Source organism: Balearica regulorum, chromosome 10, assembly GCF_011004875.1.
Source record: "Balearica regulorum gibbericeps isolate bBalReg1 chromosome 10, bBalReg1.pri, whole genome shotgun sequence".
Classification (NCBI taxonomy): domain Eukaryota; kingdom Metazoa; phylum Chordata; class Aves; order Gruiformes; family Gruidae; genus Balearica; species Balearica regulorum.
Window position 1 is genome coordinate 20,543,882 of NC_046193.1, and position 23,952 is coordinate 20,567,833.

The following is a 23,952-nucleotide window of genomic DNA, read 5'->3' on the forward strand; positions in this document are numbered from 1 at the left end:
CTTTTTTTGGAGGATTAAAAAAAAAGTTCATCCATCTGGAGATGGAGGTGTCTCAGGCCAGCTTTTCAACACAGAAGGTGGTACATGAAGGCAACTATGGTTTGCATCCTCTGCTCGCTCTGCCTGGAGACCCTGGGACCAGTAGATGGCATAAACAAAACCTAGTTGTGGCTTAATGATTGCAGATAATATATACTTTAGAGAAATTATTCAAGGCCGTATATTACGAGATGGTTGGCAAAGAACAGCCTGAGTAAGTGCAAGCTGCTCCCAGTGTGGTGGTACACACAGTAACTGGGGTGAAAACTGACCCTCAGTACCCGAGCTGGCAGTCATTAAAGACAAGGGAATTTTTCCTAATTCTTGATGATTTTGCTCATTACATCACCCAAAATTATTTATTTCAAAGGTCCAAAACTGCATTCTGCTGGGAAACATTTCTTCCTTCAGTACCCAATTAATTTAATTCCCATCTTCTGTCTTTCCTTCTGCATGTTCTACAGTGACTCCTACACCTTCAATTCTCTCTGCATTCCACTGCTCTTCACTGTCTAGCTCTCCTCATTCAAGATAGTCTAAAAAAAAAAAAATCACACGCTTTGCAAAACTAACAAGAAGCAAGATTGTATTCTTCAACGTTGAGCAATTTCTCAGTCCAGAGCCCATGAATCCATTTTGAACTACATTTTCTTCCCTGCACAAGACATATCATACGCAGCTCATTTAATTAAAATTTATCGAGTCATTATCCAAAACTTCTACATACTGAAAACGCAGCACCATTTAAAAATAAATTAAGAATACAAGCAACAGTGCCATCAAAATGAAAATCTTTCAGGCTTTACTAAAGTAATGTGGTCAGTACCTCCAGCAAAACCAGTTTGCATATGACCAAATGCTAAGAATACATTGAAGTAATAGAGTATTTGTGCTTTATTTTTATTATTCAAATGGGAGTTTTCTTAAAATCTATTGATTCTATCCACGTTGCTGCATCTTATGTGACATTTTCAATTTTCAGCTGACATTAAGGACTAGTTCTACCCTCATGCTAAGCCATGTTTGGCTTCTAACCCTTCCAGAAAGCCTTTCCGGTTCAGGTACAGCCCAAACTACCAGGGTTAGACCAGGGTATCTATACCAGAGTGCTGGTGGAGCGTGCTGGCACATCCTCAGAAGAGGACACGCTCCAACATTCGTGCACATCTACGTGAAAACCAAAACATTACACACTGTCCCCGTTCTCTAACAACGCTGAGTAACTCCACTACACCACGAGCGGACCTACCCAAACCAACAAGAATATGGTTTTAACTACTCAAAAGCAAATATATTTGGGGAAACTACATGTGTATATATATCCATGTATGTAAGGCAAGAGCTGTTCCCTTGCAGGAACTGACTTATGGAGACGAAGTAACCTGCTGCACTCTTTGAAGACCCTGCTTGCTCTTCACAAGCACATGGCAATGGTAAGGGAGGGGAGTCGCAGTCTCCGTCTCACACTCAATCTCTGCCTGGCTCTCCTAAGGAGCGCTCTGTGAGCCTGAACCCTCCTGTAGGTCCAAGCTCCAAATGTAATTAAGCTCATTCTGCTTCCCCTACCTCTCCTAGGTAAAGAGCACGCTGGACCTCTGTGGCCAGCATTACCCCTTTTGGGAACTCATTCCTCCCTTTTTCTACAATTAAAAAAGACAGCCCCCGACAGACTTCTCCATTAGAAACGTAGTTAATGGTTGAAAAATGTACTGCTAATTGGAAACCCTTTCCTGAATTGCAAGAATTGTAGAACTGCAAGAAAATCAGGAATTGCAATTATTCATAGCAGACAGTAATGAACTCCAGTGCTTTTTGCAAAGAATCACATTTCTGCTTTTCTCTGAAGGCGAGTGTACTTCATTTAGATTAATTCAGGATTATGGGCTTGTTATTATGTTTCCTCTGTAAGCCATTTACAGCGTGCTGTCAAAAATATAGTAGGAGACACTTTGGGCCATATTTTGGAAATACCTGCACTTTGCAGAACTAAAAGCCATCATTTATATTCATGAATCTAAGCAGGCAGCATCATGTATGCTCAAAACATTTTCAGAAACTGAACATTACCTTCTTTAGCCTGGTACCATCACCACAAATGGAATTGGTAGGTACTGCTTTTGAAGGGCAATCCAAAGCCACTACTAAGACCAGATCTGACGCCTATCCAGACAGATAGCTCACAAAGCAATGCAGAAGTGATGGCTGGCATCTTCTCTTGGACATGCGTGGAGCCCTGCAAGGTCCCGGCAGGCCTGGCAGCTTTGACTATCATGAATCGAACCTGCACAGGTTATCTGAAGGCTGATGACAGTCATCGCCAACAAGAGACAGGCAGGAACGGGAAGGATACCATTCTTCTCTCCTGCCTTTTTATGGAAATGGCATGGGGACAAAAACTAGGAATTTTCCTAAATGGACAGTATCAAGTCCTATGCCTTTATGTACATGCTTTACATGTGACTATAAAAATAAGAACAAATGAGAATCATCAAAAAGCAACAGGTTTCACGTGAGTTTTAGAGATCATTGTGGCCCTGTGTTACAGATTTATTTATCAATGTGATACTACATCATTACAAGATGATGGAAGGTTTCACATAGAAAGAAGAAAACAACTATTGTTATTTTGAACGAGATTTTGCTTGCTGGCAGGCATGCAGCCAGCTAGCGAGTCTGTGGTACCATGTCAAGCTCTATGACAGATGCCTAATGTTCTGCCAGATTGCCACATTTGACAACACTTAATACTTGAACGCATGAAAACTATTGCATTCCCTGTGAAGAAAGAGCCAGAGCTGCACAGATCAAGATGACACCAAGTGTCCAAACCTTTTGGGTGCAAGGACAGAGCTCTGGCCTTACCTCGGAGCAAACAACGGTCTCAACTGCAACCTCTAAAAGTTTCGACTTATCTGGTAGCATCTTCTGCGTTTAGAAATTCCAAACCAAAACCACCACGTAGTGTTTTACAGGAATAGGACTAGAAGAGTTCCACCTGGTTCAGAACTAGCTTCCCCATGATAGGCTAAGCTTTGTAAAACCTAACGCAAAGACCTAGAGAAGCAGGGTTACATTCATGAAATCAAAACGCACTGCCATAGCAATCCTCCTTCAAATACAAAGCATTCGGTCCCCTCAGTCTCATGTCTGGACTTTTGGACACTTCAGTGATACCACTGTCCCTGAATTATCCTGCTAAGTAGAGGGTGATACCAGAGCGTTGCAAGAACACCACTTGCAGTCATCCTGTCCTCGCTGCTCACCGCAAACCTGCGGCTGTTGCGGTGACTACAGTCTGTCGCGAACTCAGCTACTCCAGCAACCAGCTGCAGAAAGGCTGACCTCAGGGCAAACTAAACTCCCAAATAGTTCTTCTGCTCCTAAGAGATTTTACAGCCTGTACTGAGCGCTGAAGGGCTGCGGCTGGAATGTCCTACGTATCAAACTGCCTAGTTTCATGCTAAATCAGATATGTAACTATCTTAATTACACCTTTCATCCAAGGAGGGTTTTTTCAGTCTGTGCAAATATTGAAGTGTAAACCAGAAAGCTTGAAAATCCCCAACGCTGAGAGATGCAAAGCAAATGGCTGCTCCAGCGTACAGAGAGGTACACTTCTGTACAGTTTGATTATATGATTTAGTCCGTGACTTGTGCAATTTTAGTTTATGACTAATTCAATAATGCCTTAATGGTTATTGCTGGAAAAAATGTTTACATGTAGGTAGGGATATAGGTGAATCACAAACTCTCCACTGAGAATTACTCACACCAAAACACATTCACAATCATGTAAACACTAACGAAATGGCACCATACGTTATCATTGACAGATAAAGTTCATGGCTGCTTGAAAAGAACCTGAAAGTGTATTTTAATTTTCTTTTCCTGTTTTCATCTGCTATTCTGGACCTCCCAACTGCTAACTTCCCCCCTCTCCTCAGCCACATTATCACCGTGGCTGTAATATGCCTCATCTGCTTCCTTGCTGGCATTTTCAGAGCATTTTGTTGAAGGCTTTGAGTACTGTTTTATAGGCTTTGCCTTTCAAGTTTTCTATCAGTATGTGGTTCTCTCTAAGTCAGGCCAAACTCTACATTAAACCGAAAATCTGGCCTTTGACCTTAAAGAAAGCAATATGCAGGTACTCTCAGTGCTCAGATACGATAACAATTAAAAAACAACAACCAATGCCCCCAGCTAGACAGACTTCAGAGAGACTTTACAACTATTTGGATCTACAGATGACACTATTGCATAGAAAGACATAAACAAGCTTTTTGTAAGATTAAAACAAATAAACCAATGTAACTTGATACCTTTCATTTTCGTGTAGCTGCTCACCTCCCTTCTTCCAGGAGCATTTGGCCTTAGGGGAAGCTTTGGGTTTGCATTCAAAATCAACTGTGCTGCCTATTTGAACCTGGATGAGTTTCTTCATTGGGTTCTTGGAAAAATCTGGAGCAGAAGCTACAACAGAAGGGATAGTAACAGTGAAATAAAGCACCTGTATTTACATTGATACTACTATTGAGCACTTATGTGACACTTCTCGGATTCCAAACCTAATTAAAAAGATTAATTAGTTCAAATGGATCTTCTATGGCACAATTACGTGTTTCTCCTCAGTATACTGGTACAAAAAAGTAAAGGTCTCAGTTGTGCAGAGTACGTCACCTAACGAAGCACGCCCAGAAGGTCACACCGACTGGATGGAGCTGAAGCTCGGTGAACCCAGCGAGCGTTAAGCACGTGCCCAACCTTACGCTTTGCTGACAGTGAGTGTCCATGACTTGTGTGAGCCCAGGGAGGGCAGTCAGCACCAGGAGCCGCATTAAAACTCAAGGAGCTGGTTGGCTTCTAGTTTCGTGTGGGAACGCACGTCAGATCAGATACGTTAGATGACCCAAAATTACAGCGCAGCTCATTCTGAATGGGTATAGTTTGTGTTAACTAACAGTTGAGAAAAGGCACATGGCTGCTACCTATACTAACAATGAACTTCAAAAGGAAATTCAGTGTTTTAGGAGACCGAGGCTGAGGGAACTGCCTGCTGATTGACTGCAGTCTTAACAACACAAAGGAAATAACTCACGTCCCCGTTGGAGGTAGAAATCGCACAAGCACACGAGTGCGTAAGGCACAAGTTCAGCGTTTCTCTCAAACAGGCGGTTTCAGTCACTATTTTGGACTCAAACACGCGCCGCTGGAATGACAATCCGTTGTCCCCTCGATCAGGAAAGGCTGCACACAAGAGCAGCCCATTGCTTTTACACGAGACGGCTCCCCGGGAGCACGGGGGCCGCGGTGCCGAAGGTGAGTGCAGCTGGCTGACGTGCTGAGCCAGAGCTGCCTACGGACCACGCGAGCGGTTTTCATCTCCGCGTCCAAGCCCCCATCTCTGCTCTTCCCCTAATTAATAATTTAGCTGCGTTCTGTTTTAAAGCAATGAATGATTGGACTGCAAATCCTCTGGAAGCAGATGAGTCAACTCCTCGGCACTGCAGATAAAGATATTAGGATGATAATAAGGTTTACTTCGGTGATAGCATCTCAGCAAGTTAAATTTGAGATCATGACAAGGTGGAAAATGAGGGAGGTGTAGGGGGTGTGAAGAGGGAGAATGAGGTTTGTGTTTGAGTGAACAAGGAAAATCTTACCTACAACCCTGAGCTCTGCACTCGAATAGATGACACCATGCTTATTTTCAGCTATGCATTGGTATCTGCCAGAATCTGTCAGATTTAGATTTGATATGGTAAGTGCACCGTTTTCAATTTGGATCCTTCCCTGAATATTAAGAAAAATATCTTTATTGATGATATATTTCCTGTGAAAAATTTTAAATAAGTAAGAAATGTAAATAGGACAGCATAAATGCAATAAATAGGGTAAATGTAACAGCATAGTCTCATGACTAAAATAGTTCTAAAATAAGTGACATGAGTGCATCACGGTATGGCAACAGTGATCAAATATGGAGACAGCAACACAGTGTATGAAATCAATTCTTCAAACTTGCTCAGTTGCACAGAGGCTTTGCCTTGTATTTCCCCAGAAGTATGGACAAAATCATACTAGGCTCCTCATGACAGACCAGAGTATCCAAACTATACAGATGGCACTGGCATTTTGTACTATTTAGAGATTTCACACATGCCATTTGCTAATGAGCTCTCTGTAATGCTATGCAGAAAAAATTCCAACAGCCATTAAACGGAAGACACATATTTAAGTGCCTTAGAAATGACAAAGCTACTGAAGTATAGGGATCTTCTCACCTTGCTTATTCTTGGAAAGCTGTATGAATTACAATAAGAAGTGACTAATTTGAAGGATGGAGCGGCAGGCACTGGTGAGAAAAGGAACCAGCGATAAAGACAAAACCAAAGGAACTTCTTTGGGGAAAATCAGTGAACAATACTGAACTCAAGAACAAACTATACACTCAAACACATTTTCTGATTTTTTTTTTTTTTTTTTTTTTTTTGATCTGGTCATGGCTCACCAGGCCTAAGGCAATGGTACTCACTCTGTCTTTTCTTAAGGGCATGGACTTTGTTGGCCCCACTGCAGGGTGACTGCGGCTACCTACGGGCAGCCAGGACAGCTCAGCTCAGCTCAGCTCCTTCCTTGACAGGTCCCCTCCCAGTTTATTGCAAGCCACTCAGTCAGTTGGACACAGGACAAAGGCAGTCCCGAAGAGGAACAAGCCTGAGTCTCCATGTCTTGATCCTCCCTCTAGCATCCTAAGCTGCTCTTCTTACTCTTCCTTACAAAGGATTTGTTTATGGAGAAGGGGAGCTAAGCTGAACATCAGCAAGAGATTTTTGTGGAGGAGACCCACCATGAGGAAGGATTATTGCAGTAAAGGAGCTGAAGAGAACTGATCAGGATACACAGAGCACTCCTGATCTCTCCTCAGCACTAGCTTTCAAAGAGCTAGTCCTATAGTTTACAGCCTTTAAGTATTTCCAGAGTAAGTCACGCTTATGCCCTTACACCATGCCAAAAGGCGGGACATCAATGCTCAAAAGTGGAGAAATGGGAAAAATTGAATGAGAAAAGGTATTTTTGCACTTACTGAGGTAAAAAAGCACATTACCTTAGTGACATTGTGTGATATGGTAACAATGCTCTTAAATCACTGGGATGAGATTTTGTACTCCCTCGCTTAACCTGCCCACAAAACACTGCCATTCCTTTCAGTGAGCATGTAACTGTAGTACTCTGAATGGTAAGAAATGTTTTTCAGTGCTTAGATCATTTTTCAGAGCCATCCACTGAATTCACTTGAGCAGTTGCTCTTTCTTCTTCAACTCCGAGTGCCAACATCGAACACAATGCATTGGCCAGGGACAAAATGCCTCCTGCGATGGGCTAGTGCCCACAGTTTATATTCCTGATTACCTGAACTGGGAAGTTTTCCCAATGAAGCAGTGAGAATTAAAATCAATAGGGGTATCAGATGCGTTTCTGCATTTCTGATCTGGGAGACCAAGTATCTCACCTTCTCAGTACAACCTCTTTTCCCTGTCACCAAACGCATTACTTTCCATTAACTTACTTTAATAATTGTATTAAAAGCAAATTCCTGTCTATATTTCACTCTTTGCATCAAAAATTCTTAGGATTTTTGTCTTCCTTAAGAAGTATGAACATGCTTTCTCATTACCTTTAATGAAATGCCAGTGGTAAGTATATAAAAGTTCTGTATCTCATTTCAAGTTCTCTATCCCTCATTTGTGGTTGTTAATGTATAACTTTAATTAGCTTCCTTCCCCAGTCTTTCCTTATATATTTATTTGTATGGTTCGATCATTGCTTTTAAATCTCCGTTTAGCTGGGATATTTTAGTAAAACATAATTTTAATTTGTGTTTCTGGTACTGCGGCTGTTGAAGTTTCCATCTGGATGCTCTTGACAAATATAGGAAAAACAGTATCAAATATTTCTCATGACTAATTACACGGACTTTTGTGAACTGTCATAGTTGTATGGAGTACTGTTAATTTTACATAGCATCATGTTTTTCAAAACAGAATGTTACCTCTACTGACAGCTGGTCTCCATTCTTCAGCCACCTGTACGATGGTTTGGGCTTCCCACTTGCTCTGCAATCCCAGAACAAGGTGTCCTCTACAGCAACTTCAGCATCTTTTATCGTCTGGATCCAGTGAGGTTTTGCTGCAGATGAAATACACATCAACAACGAAGACTCTAACAAGTTATTGTTCCATATGAGAAGCAAAGGGTTAATTTGCATGGCACTCATCAGCTTTCTGCATGGACTGGTTTGTACCACCAGAGATGCTCACTGGTTCTGCTTCAAGTCACCTAATGAAAGAAATTACTCACTCTTCCTTTTATACATTTTTATTACAAGCAGTAAACCAAAGGAAAATTGAGATTACGGATCACTAAAGCTGAACTAGTGAAACTAATATTAAAATCACTAATGATGAAATAAACAATTTTGAAACTGAGGTAAATATTAATTAAATTAAATAATTTTATGGAACTAATTAAATAATTAATTGATGTAGCTAAATCAAATTAATACTGAACAGAATCCTTTAAGTCCTAAAAAAAATGTAATGGTATGTCAGCCTCTGTTCTAAATACCACTTGATTTGTTTTCTAATGCTAGTCAGTACTTAACTGTATGAATACACGGATATATGAGACTGTTTTTTGAAAGCATTAGTATTAGCACAGCATTTGGCTGATGCATACCAGTATATAACCTTATCAAAGTCCATAAAAATCACTAATTTTTAAACAAAATGTTGATGTATTAATACCATACATCCTTCAGAATTACCTAAAATACAATTAAAACTGTAAAGATAGAGTAGAAAACATCTGTTACAGCTTTCATAGGGTAAAAAAAAAAGGTCACTTGGCAAATAAACATCACTGCATGAAAGACAACGGTATAATCCTTTAGTGCTATTTCACACAACAGCACAACACTGTTTTATAGCTAATTGACGTGAATTTTCTTTGAATTTATTCAATTTATTGTAAAGTTTATAATCTCAGTATCTGCTATTTCTCCAAGAAAAGGTAATTCTAGATATTGCGTATGGAGAAAATAGATAAAAGGTAGAATGAAACTCAGTTGCATATATATAGCTAAGGGCAAAAGATTTTTCTGGAGTCAATTTGATTACCTTAAAGATTTTCCTAAATTGATAATTTAGGAAACTCATAACACTCTTGTATCAAAACAACTAGGAAAGAAAAAAAAAAGTCCCTGGTGATGCAGGAAAATACTACTATTTAATAGAAGAGTTTTAGAAGCGCAGAAGGTCAGATTAATTCCTGTTGAACTTCCTACTACAATGGAGTTACACCAGCAATTAATTCAGACCAGGGAAATTAATGACTTGCCCATGGCCGCAAGGGAAGCATGCAGCACAGCCGGGAGCTGAACCTGGTCCATTGCCATAGGCTCAAGACCAGCAGACCAATGTTTGGATGAGGGTTGGTATTCATTTCATTTAAAAAGATTCACTCTTTTCTAGCATACAAATTTTCTCTTCATTACATATTCTGCAATACAGCGATAAGATCTCAACACGATTGTGTACAGTACCATACTTTTATGATAACAAGGATTAATACTATTTATGATTTACGTACACATAATTAGGAATAACTTCCCACAGAAGAACTTACTAAAATGTATTCGTTGAGGTATTAACTTAGGAGGTTTTCGAATTCAACCAATATTTGCTGACAGTGAAGCACTCTATTATTTCATTTGTTTTGCATGTCCCTTATACCCCATAAGGATTAATGCCTTTCACTGATTTGGGGATGATATATTTTTTACACTCTCTCAAGGTCAGCTCTAAATGAGAGGATAATCTGACCTTTGCATCAGACAAACGTACTATCTTACCGATAGTAATTTTGGTTAAATCTTGAAAGTTAATGTTACAACACTGGAGTTCAAGAAAGAGCCATTGCTTTATCTCACATTGTCATTTGGCGTATTTGCCCCACGTGTCAAGGGGATGAAAGCTCAGGACTCCGTGTCTGCATGTTTCCTGCACTTTGCATACCTAAATATTTATGCAACAAGCAACAGTGCTTGAATTATTGATGGAACCATATATGTGCAATATTTCACATCTGTTCCCTATCTCCACTTGCAAGTAGGTTAAATATAGTTTATTTTCAAGTTCAAGATCTTGGATTCAATTCCATTAATGAGCAAAACATTGTCTACACCATAAATCCTCATTTTAGGATTCTTTAGGTCAGGCAGTCTCCATGGAAGGGTTTCTCAAGTCTCCATGGTAGATATGATAAACTGGGTCTTTTTGGAAAGCATGGGAGCAAGACAACCACTCAAACCAGAAGTGAACACAGCACAGCTTCCTAAGCCACAATGTGAGAAATCTATGGTGCTGTTCATTCGCAAGACAGTGCTGATGCAGACTTTAGTGATTTTCTTGAGGAAGGCTCTTTTTCTCTTCAAATTACCGATGAAGGAATTCAGCAGAAAGAAAAATACCCTTTTCATACTGCCACATCTCAAAGTCTTTAAAAGTGGCTGTAAAAGTATTAGAAACTCTGTGAAAAAGAACAATTCGACTAACCAGTCCAAAATTGAAAAGGCAGCTAAACAGAGGCAAGTCCAGCTGGGAATATTCCACTGAATACTCTGAATCTTGGCCAAGGTAAAGATGGCCACATTGCAGCAGCTGAGGAAAGTGCAGACAGAAGGTCATGTGTCAGTAGATCTATATATCCTCTCAAAAGATAAGCACGACTTTCCAAGCCCATCACTGCCCTTTCCATTGAGCTCTGCCTGACTGTACCTAAACGATTCTGCGTATACGGCTTTATTCCTCTTCAGGTCTAGTCAATGTTAGACAAATGATACCGATTTAAAACACCTGGTTCCACCACCACTGCCACATCTGCGCTCTTGAAGGAAGACTCATGACTTGGTAACAAAGCCTCATTCTCTTATGGAGCTACTGCATTGGCTTGGTGTGTAACTAAGATCTTCCTGAGGGACACCACTCCTTCCTCCTTAAGCAAGGAATAGGCAAATAGGCAACATACTTTCATTGAGATAAAAATACGATGTCTTGTAAGTTGAGAGGTTGGAAGTTAATTTTAATGGAGTTTGTAGTGCAGGGTTTGAGACTGTGACAGGAATCTGTATTGTGTGGTAATACTAAGAATTCTTGGGAACTTGCTGTGCAATCTTCATCAAAGATCCATACGAAGTTCCCTTTGGACAAAATCCTTGTAGGTAACTGATTTTCTAAAGAAGGTTAGCTGTCAGGCTTATGGTCAGTCACCTGGAAAAGCACCAGACTCTATCTTGCTTCATATTTTTTTTTTGCTTAAAATATTCCTTGCAATGCTCATGCCCACCCAGGCAAGAAGTCACAGAAGCGTGTAACTTCATAAAATTTATCCCAGTGAGAAGACTTGGTCATCTTTTTTTTTTGGTGGCTACGATCATCCTTTTCTTCTAGCTAATTAGTCCAGGCAGGTCTTCCTGAAGAAAACAACTGTTGCTTCATTACACTCTAGGGCCACCCTGTAGGCCATAAGAAAAGCAAGAACCATTTTTAAAGATTTTTAAGAAACCCTTTGTACGACTGCTCTGGGGTTTGATGCAAATGAAAACCAACTGCAATGAGTGACTGCAACAAAGTTCTTGGAAGCAATGGTTGAAGAAGCTGATGCTTTTCAGAAGCTGTGCTGAGATCTAATCTGTAAATAATTTGTGGGGACCATGCATGATGCATGTCAAAACGTATTTTTATATACGATTTCCTTCAGAGTAGGTGACTCCAATAAAAATCTCTTTCTAATTCTGTAAGCCATAGGAATAGCATGAGGGAAAGGCAGAGCTTCAGACCTGTGACTTTTGTCTAGACACTGCGCTCTCCCAGAGAACACTGAGGTCTGCCATGCCTCTGCTTGGAGGCAGAAGACTACGGGAAGCTCTTCCGTAACAGCCTCTAACTGGGGCTCGCACATAAGATGAAGTGTGCTTATACCCATACCTTTACTTTGAAATTTACAGTCTGAAAGCTGAGCTGGAAATCTCCTTTGAAAACACCTTTGCATAGCTCAGCAGTTGGGCAATAAATCAGAGTCAAAAGGAACTTTCCATAGTTCAAGAGAAAACAGCTATGAAGCATACTGAGAAAAAAAAAAAAACAGAAAATGTAACCTTCATTTTTCTAGGCAGTGTATCTGAAAGTCAGGCTATAACACCCATACTGATGCCTACAGCAGTGATGAACCTTATTTTAACTCAAAACTCCAAGTAACATTAAGCATAAATAACTTAGTTCTGATAAAACAACTGGGCTTAGAGAAGCATCAAACATGTTTCTGAAGATGTCCATTATTTGACTTCTATTCAAAAATAAAAATGCTCTCAAGCAACTCTTCCTGCTCTCAATGCTCTCTTCCTGCTACATCACTGAGGAAGGTTTTAGTATGTATGAAAGATGAATGATTTGTCTTTGTAGCAAGTCAATTAAATTATTAGACAGTATCTACAATTAAACTCCAGGCTGATCAAACTCAGCAACCCCTTGATATTATTTAGTCATTTATAGTTTTGTAGTTGATGTTTTGAAGACATCTCCATGAACAAGACAGAGTCAGGCTATAGGACAAAAGCTTCAAAGAGCGAGGCTCTTCCACATACACGAATAATGCAGTTTCAGCATAGCTTTGGGGGTACATTATTACCAAAGTAACTAACGACACATACGAGAGTTTTTTTACATACTAAAAAATTATGTAGAGTCTAAGTATTACTGGGGGGGTTCGCCTTTGCTATTACAGACCACCACTACAGAGCAAAAGGAGAACAGTAGCAGAAATTTTTCTCCTCATTAAACATTTTACCTTGATACTGTCAAGCGTGAGTTCCATTAAATCAGCACGTGCTAATTAAGAATATCTTTTCTTCAATTATACTTTAATTGCTTTATGTATCTCTACCATGTTACATGTTTAATTGTATCTTAAAATACTAAAATGTAATTGTTTCATCTCTTCTCATTTTTCCATGCCATGAAACGTCTCCATGGATTCTTCTTCTATTATCTCTTCAAGGAAAGAAAAACAATTATACTAATAAAGGGAAAAGAAATTATTTATATATTCAGGTTATATATTAAAACAAAGTTGGATAATCTTGTTGTATTTTTAGCATATTCTGAACTCCCCTGAGGAGAAAACTGGCATTAAACAAATGTTGGAACTGTACAAAGGACAAAAAATTGAACATTTAATGTTGGGCTTTTCTTGATAAAATCTTTCATGAGAAAAAAGGAAGATTAATAGTCTGTTAGTAATGTTATGAAAGAACCCAAAATATCTGTTTTAGAGTATCTATTTTAATTATCAACTTACAACTATGGATTGAGACATATTTAAAACCTACAATGATATTAGAAAAAACAGACACATTTTATTTTTCATAGAGTTACAGATGTGTACAGAATTTCTAAACCAAATTTATATGCATTCTTGAGAAAATGACTATGAATATGATTAAAGTTGAGCCTATGTTCGAGTGTTTTGTGGTTTCAGGGCTGTAATTCATTACCGGAAGAAGAGGCAGGATAGCACAGAAAACATAACTGATTTTTTTTTTTTTAATAAAACTATTTATGCACTGAAAACTCCAATTTTCAGAATTCAAATTTTACAGTTTCAGCTCATAAAACAAATGAGGAGAATAAGAGTGCTTTAGTTCACAGCAAAGCAAGGAAATGTCTCCAGCTTTTGTTTAGGACTAGCTTTATCTTTCATTTACAAAGAATCTTTAAAATCTGCAAAGAAAGGAAAACCTTCTGGTTTTCAGTCAAATGGAAAAATTTTGGTTTGTTTTTTTTCCCCTGAAAAGATATATTTTTCACATTATTTCACTAAAACAACTTGGAAAATAATAAACCCAATGCTTCTTATACCTTTTCTTGGGTAAGCCAGAAACGTGCTTTGTTCTTTTGAGGAGAGAAAAATAAATATTTTCACTTTTGAAATAAAAAGGAATTTGTCCATTTGTAATGCATGTATTTTTCCATATATGATTAGCAGACACGTCTTACACTTCTACCAACAAAATGTTATAACAGCACCCAACATCCACTAACATTACCACACAGATTTGAGTCATCTTTGCCAGAGTTGGCACTTTCTAGCAGATGGATGTTTTTTATTCTAAGTCTTCAGTATATTGCATTAATTTTCCCCAAATTCTCATCTGCTTTTCGAACAACTTCCTTAAATATCGATTTTTTTATTGGAAGACTGAGTAGCATATGGTTTGATTTCTTTACCAGACAGATTTCTGAGCTTTGATATCAGACACAGTGGCAAGCCATCAGAAGATTCATCTTCAGTTATAGAACATTATTAATCCACAAACAGAATGAAAATCCTTCAAATTATCAAGAAGCGTTAAAATGATCCTATCCTGAACACAGACTTGTTGGCGTTCTATTTGTGACAACAAAGCAAGTAACAAAATAAGAAAGATTACTTAAATCTACTTAATTCTGCAGAATGGGTGTCATTAAGCAGAACAAATGAAAAGAAACAGTTGGAGAGCCATTAATACCATTACAGGTCTCATTATTCTTTTTAGTCTAAACATCCATATTAGGGATTAATCTAATATGGGTAGACATTTACGTTGGAATATGAACTCTATTTGAGGGTTCAGATCCCTTTCTGGATTTGTAATGAAAATGTTCACAGTGATTTACGTGTCGCAAAACTGCAACTTGCTTGCTTGTATTGATTAGTGACATCCTTTGTTTCAGCTCTGTCCCCTTTAACGAGCAAAACAACATTTGGGAAGCAAGTCAAATATCTCAAGATTGCCCACTGTTGTAATTACATCACAAGAACTAATGAACAAATCTACTCCATTTTGCATGTAGCTTACATTGATGTGTCTTACAATGCCCTGATTCAAAACTGGAGTAGGAATACCAAATTGTCTGAAACTTTAAAGTAGCAAATAAAAGTCACTTTATAAAATCAAATGCCTAGTACCACGTTTGGAATGACAGATGACACTGGCAGATCAAGCATCTTAGATCTTTTGTCCTATGTTATTCACAGGATTTCTCAACATGCTTTACTTACAACTGGTATATGGAAAATTCAAGTTGCTGAAAGTCGCCTGTCCAACCTAACCTTGAACATTTCCAATGATGGGGCATTAACTCAGTGTAACTATTAATTTGGAAGTTGAGGGGGGAGAAGTCTCTTTTTTCCTTCCTTCTCATAAAATCTGTTGTGCTTTAAATTAAAATATTCATTGACTAAAATTTACATTGCAGCACTCTGTGCCTTCTAGTAAACAGCAGCTTCCCATACAGAAGTAGTAAACAGAAAGAACATTTGCTTGAAGTTGCACAGTAGCTATGCGCTGTGCTTTTCCATACAAGTTTTAAAATAATCTTTTCTCATATATTCCTACCTGTGGAATAGCATTCCAAAGCACAGTCTGAAACGCTTTTCAAATTGCAATTTACCTAAAGAAAATGATATTTGCTGAGACTTGGCTTTAACAAAAATTGTCAATTACCACTTTGTTGCAAATCACTCTAGCTTTAAAACACCACCAACGTGCTCTGCCGATACTCATTTCACTCTATAGCCTTAAATGCACAAGAGACTCTCTCTGTTTCCAGCTATTAAATTTCATATTATTTCATTTCCTATGCTGGATTATATTCTCTCATTTGTTTACTTATTTTAAAATAAAATTGGCCATTTTGAAAGCAAAGGATTGACAATATCCATCAGTAATCTTTTCCTAAAGCAAGATAAAATTTGTATTTCCTGTAAATATGAGGCCTAAATGATTCTCCAAATAAATCCAATTGACTGAAAATCTAAAGTTTCACCAATAAAGCAATAAGAAGTGTTTAGAAAAAAAAAGTCTTTCCATCATAGAAAAATAAGCACAAGCACTTTCTACGCTATGCTTAGCAACCCTTTTGAGCCTGGACTTTTATTACAAGTGTTATACAAAAACGCGGTGCAGAAGTTCTCATTCTCTGCGAGTAGTTAAGATGCCATAGATTTTTAAGTACAAATGCTTGATATTGCATTGCGGAAGCTATAAACCCAAAAGTACCCTAGAGTGGGTTATATTTCACATGGAAAGAAGAAAGTTTCCTACCGTAGTAAGTGAGACGTCCTCTTGCAATGTTTTTTCCTCTTGAGTTTTCAGTAATACATTCATATAGTCCTGCATCCTCCTGCTGGAAATTAGGGATTTCAATCATGCCGTTGGATTTCCTCAGCTTTATTTTACTTGGAAATGGCAGACCATCAGTTCTTCTCCAGTTAATCTGAGGCACAGGGCTAAAAAGAAAATAACGGGATTTTAAACAGCTTTAGATCAAGTATTCGATTGTCAAAATTGGAAACAAACTAATATACAATAAAGCTCAGAGGCGACTAAAAGCTTTTGTTAAAAGCAGTATTCATACTGTATATGACAGATGGCCAGACACTATGGCAACTCATTTGCATGTACCGTTCTGTTCCATATGCTATAACGTGCAGTACCAAATTTTTCATGAATATCTGTGTGAACGTCCAATGACTGTAAAATTTCTTGAAAATCAGCAGTGGACTCCCCTGAAGATGGGGGAGATTTACCAGTGACTTCTGTGGCAGGAGAATCAAGGCAAGTCTTTTGAAATTCCCATCCCACAACAGCCGTTCGTTCTCCGATTTTAAAACTTTCACTCACCTAGCTGGGGAGCCAAAGCAATAGCATGTCATTAAGTTATCAATCTGGCGCTTAGAATTATGAACACCTGACAAAGCTGTCTGCAAATAAATCGCAAAGTGGTAAGTAAATACATTTACAGAAACATAAATGCATTCTCAGATCATTTGTGAAAAAGAAGAGATATCAATTGTGTGTGAAATATCATTCAGGAGAGGAATGCATTTTAATCTTTATTTCAGCTATAAAGGAAGAACAATATTATGAAAGCATCAAGTGCCTTTAACAGTAAAATTCAGACAAAATTCTCACAGACTTCAACATTTCCTTCTACAGGGAGAAGGCAGGGCTAGGTCAAAGGATGTATGCAAAACTGCACCGATCTTATTCAAGATAATTTGAAATAAAATGTAAATTCCTGTGCTGCCGACATATGCGTTTTAATCCTAAACAAAAATTACTCCAACACTCTTTGCCCTCTTATTCCAAGGCAATAATTGTGATGATCAAAATGGGGTCTTTAGAAAAAAAACCACCAAAACGCCTGCCAGAACCCCACATCCCTCGTGCAGGTGAATCCTAACGCGCTTCAACTTTCAGCACGGGTGATGTCGAAAACTTACTTTCCTAGTGCAAAGCATTCTAGCTTCACAGTTGAGCCTTTAGCTGCAGGAAGTGTCTCAGGAAACTGAACTTCTATTTTGGGTTCATATTCTCCCATCACACCTATACAAGACAATTGAAAAAAGGTAATTTTTAATTTTTAAAGCCTTTTTTCTCTCTTTAGCATTACATCACTTTAACTTCAAAATCAGGTTTATTTCTCTCATGCTCCATTTATAAAGAGAAGCATAGGGACATGCCAGTGAAATCACGGGCAGACCTAGGAGAGAAAGAGGAGCGTACTACACAAAATCGTTCATTTTCTTATAAAGCAACCAATATTCTGAGACCGCGTGAAAGGTTACGCTGTAAGAGACAAAAACATTCACTGATGACTAGATGTGTTATTTATTCAAGGGAAGTCATACCATCGGTGCGCAGCACTAGGGGAGTTGGCGACCCAAGAACCTGGCTGTTGGTGGCGGTGCTGGTTACAACGCAGGTGTAATTCCCTACGTCCGACGGCTCGACTTTGGCTATGTAGAGGTGACCGGTCTCTTGAGACACAAATCGCCGACTGTCCTCTTGGACAAATGATGGATATTCATTGAAGATCCAAGCAAATGATAATTCTAGTTGGTAAGAAGAAAGAAGTAAAGGCGTTTGGTAGAGTTTTTCACATTTTTTTCTTCAAGGATCGGTTTATTTTATTACTGTTTTTTACAATATTGTATTATATACAATACTGTTTCATGTAACAAACAGGGCCAGAGAGCCAATGATTAAGAAAAATACATTTTAAAAAGTACCAGAAACTAGCAAAACCAAAAAACCAAAACCTTTTTCAGCAACGCCCTATCTCCTCCAGAGAAAAAGGTGAAAGGAATTCAAAGTGTTTTACACAAGGATAATTTTGAGTTTTATCTGCTATTTTTATTTTTTAAGACTTAATATACATGGAAATCAGAGCAGACAGCAAAAATGAGATGAAACTTGGCTAAAATGAAAACGCTATTCATTCAGTAGTTACTTAACAAGTCAGCTAGATACTTTGCAGATAGAAACAGCACACGAGTATGCAAATAAATGGAATATCAAAGGAAGCATAAATTACCAGCAGGGTTCACCACACAGCAAAACTATTTTTCCCACACAAAAAATCCATAAAAATTGCATTAAAAAAAAAAATCTCTGTATGATATGGCACAGTAGCCCCTCACTACCATTCATCATGGTCATTTGAAAGGAAAATCACCCTTCAAAAGATAAACCAAGAGATTTGGCAAAATCTGCGTTAGAATTTGTTTTTTATCTGAACACCACTCTGAGCTCTGTGTGCCCAATTTTAATTGGCAAAAGCCCCTTCCTGTGTGAGGCCGTGTGCTTGTCTCATTTGTATCCTACAGAATCAAAGGAAATTAATTTTTAATGGTTTTCCAGGCAAGAAATAATTTTTTCACCGAAGTGCCGCTCAGCTGAAAGTTTATAAAAAGATTACAGCTTCTGCAAGCACTAATTAGAGACGATTATAGCTTGATTGACTTGCCTTCATGTTAAAATATCTTGTAGCATTCACACTGGCCCTACAAAATAGAGATCATCCTTTTTGCACAGGTTTAATTTGAAAGTGCACGAATTTGGACCTAGTCATGAAATGGAGAGTGGGCATTTTCATAACCCTCAGTATGAATATGCACCCAGGAAAGCGCTAAGCCAACAGGCAATTTAACACAAGGTAAGATTGTACAGATGAAAACACATTCAATAAATGAAATTATTAAAATATTTATGGACTGGCTAATGCAAAAAGGGCATCAAATGAAATGGCTTATCATAATTGCATTTAATTTTCTTCTATCAATATTTAAACTCCTTCCATTAACATAATTTTGCAGGAGCAGTGTATATGAACAATTAACAGTCTCAAGACTTTTCTCCAGAGTTAAACTTTTGGCATATTTGGAAATATTTATTGTTTAAAACAGCCATGTACCCTTCTGGACTTGCAGCATGTCTCCTCAGGTGAAACAATGGCTTTCACTAAAAGCTCCTTACTATATAACTGTCCTGGTTTCGAGAGGTGTAATTAATTTACAATAAGGAAGGCCAACGAGGATTTGCCGAGAAAAGACAGGATAGTTAGTACAGCGGGAAGTATCGTGATCTAACTCAACCTCAGAAATACTTTTGAGATGTGTCACAAGAGTCTCATACCCAAGCCAAAGACTACTCAAACAGTCAACAACAACAACAAAAAAATGCTGTTCAGCTATTCGCCCATCTTACAACACAAATACCAAGATGTAGGTGCAATGGTTTGCCGTTGAATTGAGAGGACTTGTTGAGTAAGCACTGTGCAGCAGGGAGGTGGCATCTGTGCACCGTTCTGGCAGTGGTCTGGATCTGTTCAATATCTATCAGTCCCTTCAAATACAAAAAATAAAATAAAAAATGATTTAAAAAAAGGAAAAAAGAGTACACCTGAAGAGTTTGAAGGGGACTACGACCTCTTTGAGAACAAAGATTGTATGGTCTTGCTAAATGGGAAAGACCAGAAAATAACATGTAATTCCATTCCTACAGAGCAGCTGGATGAAGAGAGTGATCACAAGGCTATCAATGCAGGAACTGTAAGAAAAAAATAATTTGTATTTTCAGCTCTATATCAAACTCAGACATGCAGAGGACACAAAAGTGTGGAAAGCCAGGCTTTACTGGTTCTGCTATTTATTGAGCTACTTGTTTTCCTTAGCTCAAAATATTATTTTATTCTTAAAAAAAAAAAAAAAAGAAAAAAGAAAAAAGAAAAAAGACATTATTCAAAACATTGAAAGGGGACGGACAAATCTGGATACGCAGCAGGAAAATAAGCAGCTTGATTTCGTTCCTATTATACTGGGTTAAGTCAAGAGTAAACTCATTGAAATCAGTCATTATGATTATGAAAGCCACACAAAGTGTATTCCAGTTTAATTGGATCCTTCAACTGCCTATGAATAAGCACTCCTGGAAACCTAATTTCCCATTCAACATATATTTTCATCAACTCTCTTAAAAAAAGGAGCAGGGTGTTTCTTTACCAGTGCCCCACAGCCAATATCTCATTTTATATTTATTGTACTTTACAAAATTGTATTCTTATTTTCCAAAAAAATTATATTAAACAACTTGTTCTGTGATTTATTATGTTTACACCATTTGCCTGTTGCTGATCCTAGGGCACCTCAAGGGACATAAACTCACTCCCTTTCTGTCAATTACAAGTTTTCAGTTGATTTTCTGTTATAAATGGAAGTAATATATCTCTCCTGGGCTTCCTCGGAGATCTAAGCCTTTGCTTTCCAATGCATTTTTTCCTTATTTGGCAACCATGCATGGATAAGGTATTGGAAATTACAGTTATTACTCAATTTTTATTTGTTTACTACATCTTGGTTGGCTGCTTCTCTTTATTTTGCATTATTTGATTATTATTTACTGTGCAGTCTACAAGCCACAACGCACTCAGCATGCTCATACTCTTCTAAGTACTTTGTGCACCTAAGTGGTCAATTAAAAATTGGTTCTAAAATTACCTGCCATTTCTAAATTTAAATTTTTACAAAATTCAACAATTAAATCAGCATGGCCTTTGAGGTCTCCCATGGTCATTTCCTACCGTCTATGAGCCTTAAAAAAACATATCTTCAATTCCTATGTAAGAAAAAAAAAAAAAAAATGTTGCTAAAGGAACACAGAGGGGTAAGTCCCACACATTTAGTAGTTTTTAACCTGGGTCAAAGTTAAGCCTTCAATTCATGTACGTGCTTTTGAAAAGACTGCTTTTAATTATATTACACACTTCCCCTAAGACAGGCTGCAACACATCAGGGGGAGACCACTGAATGGAACCAGGGCAATTTGATTTCTTGTAAACAGAATTTAAGAGACAACAATAGTTGTGGAAATCCAAAACTATAAATGAATTCAGGAAGCTGGCAAAGCCAAAGTTGAGGGAAAAGAGAAAAACAAACCAACAATAAAAAAACCCCACGCCAGAAGAGGCATATAGACTTATGACCGAAAGGAGAAGGACAATTCATAAAGTTTGTTTTACACACTAAATGCACAAATCCTGAAGGTCATCTCTGGCTCCTTTTGTTCTGGACCATCACTCCTACACACCTGCTTTATACGTATCCACTAGCCCCGCAATTCACACCAAAATGAGATTTGTGAAATAGCCAAAAGTAAATGATGTGAACAATATTGTTCTGAAACAGATTTAAACTTAGCTTCAAAACCGATTGGATTTCAATTAGTGAAGCAGATGTTTCCATAAATAATCCTGAAAAGAAATGAAAATACTTGATTTTGAGTGCATTGAGCAGACTGAACAATAGTTAGAGGTTTTATGCTTTATTTTTGAAAGAAAAGAAGTTTCATGTCAATCATTGATACCCAAATCTCCATCATTTCATGCAGTTTTCCAATTCAGATTTTACAATATTCTGTAACAGAGATACAACAGGAAGCTGAAATACGTTGGTATTTTCTGTCTTCACCTGGCACTCTGCCTAACCCGCAGGATGGTATATGGCTTTCACAAAAAAACGTTTGCAAGAAAGTAATCAGACAAAATTTAGCAATGACAGAAAGTGCAATTAAAGACATGGAAATTTGTAACAACCAGCTATTTTGAATTATCTACCTTAGAGTTAAGAGTAAAAGTAATGGAAAAAGTAACACTGATTTTGAGAGGATAATGACAGATTCCATAATTAAGGAAGAAGCCAATTAGTTCATTTGGCCCAGTTTCAGCTCAAACTGTGATGAAATGACAGAAAATTGAGAAAAGCCTCTTGCTTTGCGGATGAGCACGGCTCAGGAGGGAGTGAGGGCTCGCGGCACAGACACGAGGCAGTCGGGTACGGGTTTGGGGGCAGTCGCACACGGAAATGTCAATTTGTCACCAGTTCTGAGGATGGCTCTGTACAGCCGTCTGCACGGGAACCCCTGGGAAAGTGCAAACAAATTATTTAAAGGTACGAAATTAAGCTGCGTGAGGCAAAGCGCATTAAACTCCCAGAGGACGCTCTTAACCTAGACGTAAACTGTCCTTAGTTCACTGCAGCTTTATCCTTGGAGGATTACACTACTATGGGTTCAGGTCACCGTACGTGTGGATGTGAGTGCCCCCACGGGATATAATGTATTTTATCTTACACACACTACCTTCAAACTTCTCATTAACTACTTTACTTTTCTTACTCGGGCAAACTCTAGCTCCTTTATTCCACTTAGGTACCATCTCGGGTAGTCCATCCTTTCTTTGGCAAGCCAGCACAACCAGCTGCAAGGCTATTCTTGGTGCCTGGACTTTAGCCAAAAAAACCCCCAAAACCCCCAAACCAAAACAAACCACCAAACTTTCTCTTTGCCATAAAATAAATCACACCTTTCTCATTAAAAATTTTTCATAAAAATCTCATGCACTGTAGGCATAAGACAAGGTGTTTATGTACTCCAATATGGGATCCCCTAACATATTTGTAAACTGGCTATTATAATGTCTTTAGGTGCCACTATCAAAAATGGTATCATTTTGACAATGAGAAAAACTCTTTAGAACTTTATTGGAAATAAATTGTACATCATTTCAGGGTTTTAGGGTATATTCTTAGGCACACTGATTGCCCAGAAACTGAAAAACTCTAAGTATGTTCAGCTGGGAAAAACAAAACTCAGACTGTGATTTCCGAGGGGGATCCCAATTTGTTTGTTGTTCGTAGTTATACCACTAATAACGCTAAAGTCTTCAGCTGTTTACACAAGCTGCAGTCACACTTCAGAGTCTATATATAAACTGTAGGTTGGTAGTTTACTTTTCAGTAATGTTTTCTCTACAAAAATAATGACAATTACAAAACACACCTCTATAATAGGGCTGGAATTGTGGCCACCAGGAGTAAGGTGAGACAATGAGTATTTGGTTAAAATAGCTGTAACATTTTCCCAACTTGAGGAAAAAAGTTTGGAGATTTATAAATGCTTCTGAAATTGCCCCTGAACTCTTTAGAATAACTCTCTTCTTTTAGCTGAAGATATTTTTGTTTATACAAAATATAAATTGCACAATAGGACTATCTGAGTCTGGCTACAAAGAGTGAAGAACATATCCTGAGAAACTCATTTTATTCTAGAGTATAATGGAAACACTCTGATTTGAAACTAATGTACACCATTAATCGTTTTTGGCATAAAAGGTGAATTATTTTGTAGATAAAATATAAAAGATCAATTTTCAGCATGCTGTGTAGGTAATTAGGCATGCAACTTCTGTGTATGGAATAACCCAAAACGACGAGAGCAGTGCGAGAGACCTATGCAATATCTTACAATTTCAGTCGACACATTTAATGAGAATATTGAAATGTTTTAGCTGAAATTGCAGGGTTCCTACTTCAGGCTAACACCTAATTTTCATTTTTGAATGGAATATGGTACGATTCCACTCGTTTTGTGATTTTGAAATGAGCTAGGTGTGATGTATAAAAAAATGCAGTTTTTTT

At 38.0% G+C, this 23,952-nt stretch overlaps 1 protein-coding gene across 2 annotated transcripts in view; it reads right to left on the reverse strand.

The window, feature by feature from the left end:
• Nucleotides 1–23,952, reverse strand: part of CNTN3 (contactin 3) — a 113,399-nt gene that overhangs the window by 23,113 nt on the left and 66,334 nt on the right. For both annotated transcript variants that reach the window (XM_075762461.1, XM_075762462.1), the window contains exons 4-9: nucleotides 17,830–18,033; nucleotides 17,422–17,524; nucleotides 16,241–16,425; nucleotides 8,090–8,226; nucleotides 5,700–5,829; nucleotides 4,359–4,509 (exon numbers count right to left, since the gene is read on the reverse strand). In XM_075762461.1, coding sequence (XP_075618576.1) covers nucleotides 4,359–4,509; nucleotides 5,700–5,829; nucleotides 8,090–8,226; nucleotides 16,241–16,425; nucleotides 17,422–17,524; nucleotides 17,830–18,033 — 910 coding nt within the window. The remainder of the gene's footprint in view (nucleotides 1–4,358; nucleotides 4,510–5,699; nucleotides 5,830–8,089; nucleotides 8,227–16,240; nucleotides 16,426–17,421; nucleotides 17,525–17,829; nucleotides 18,034–23,952) is intronic.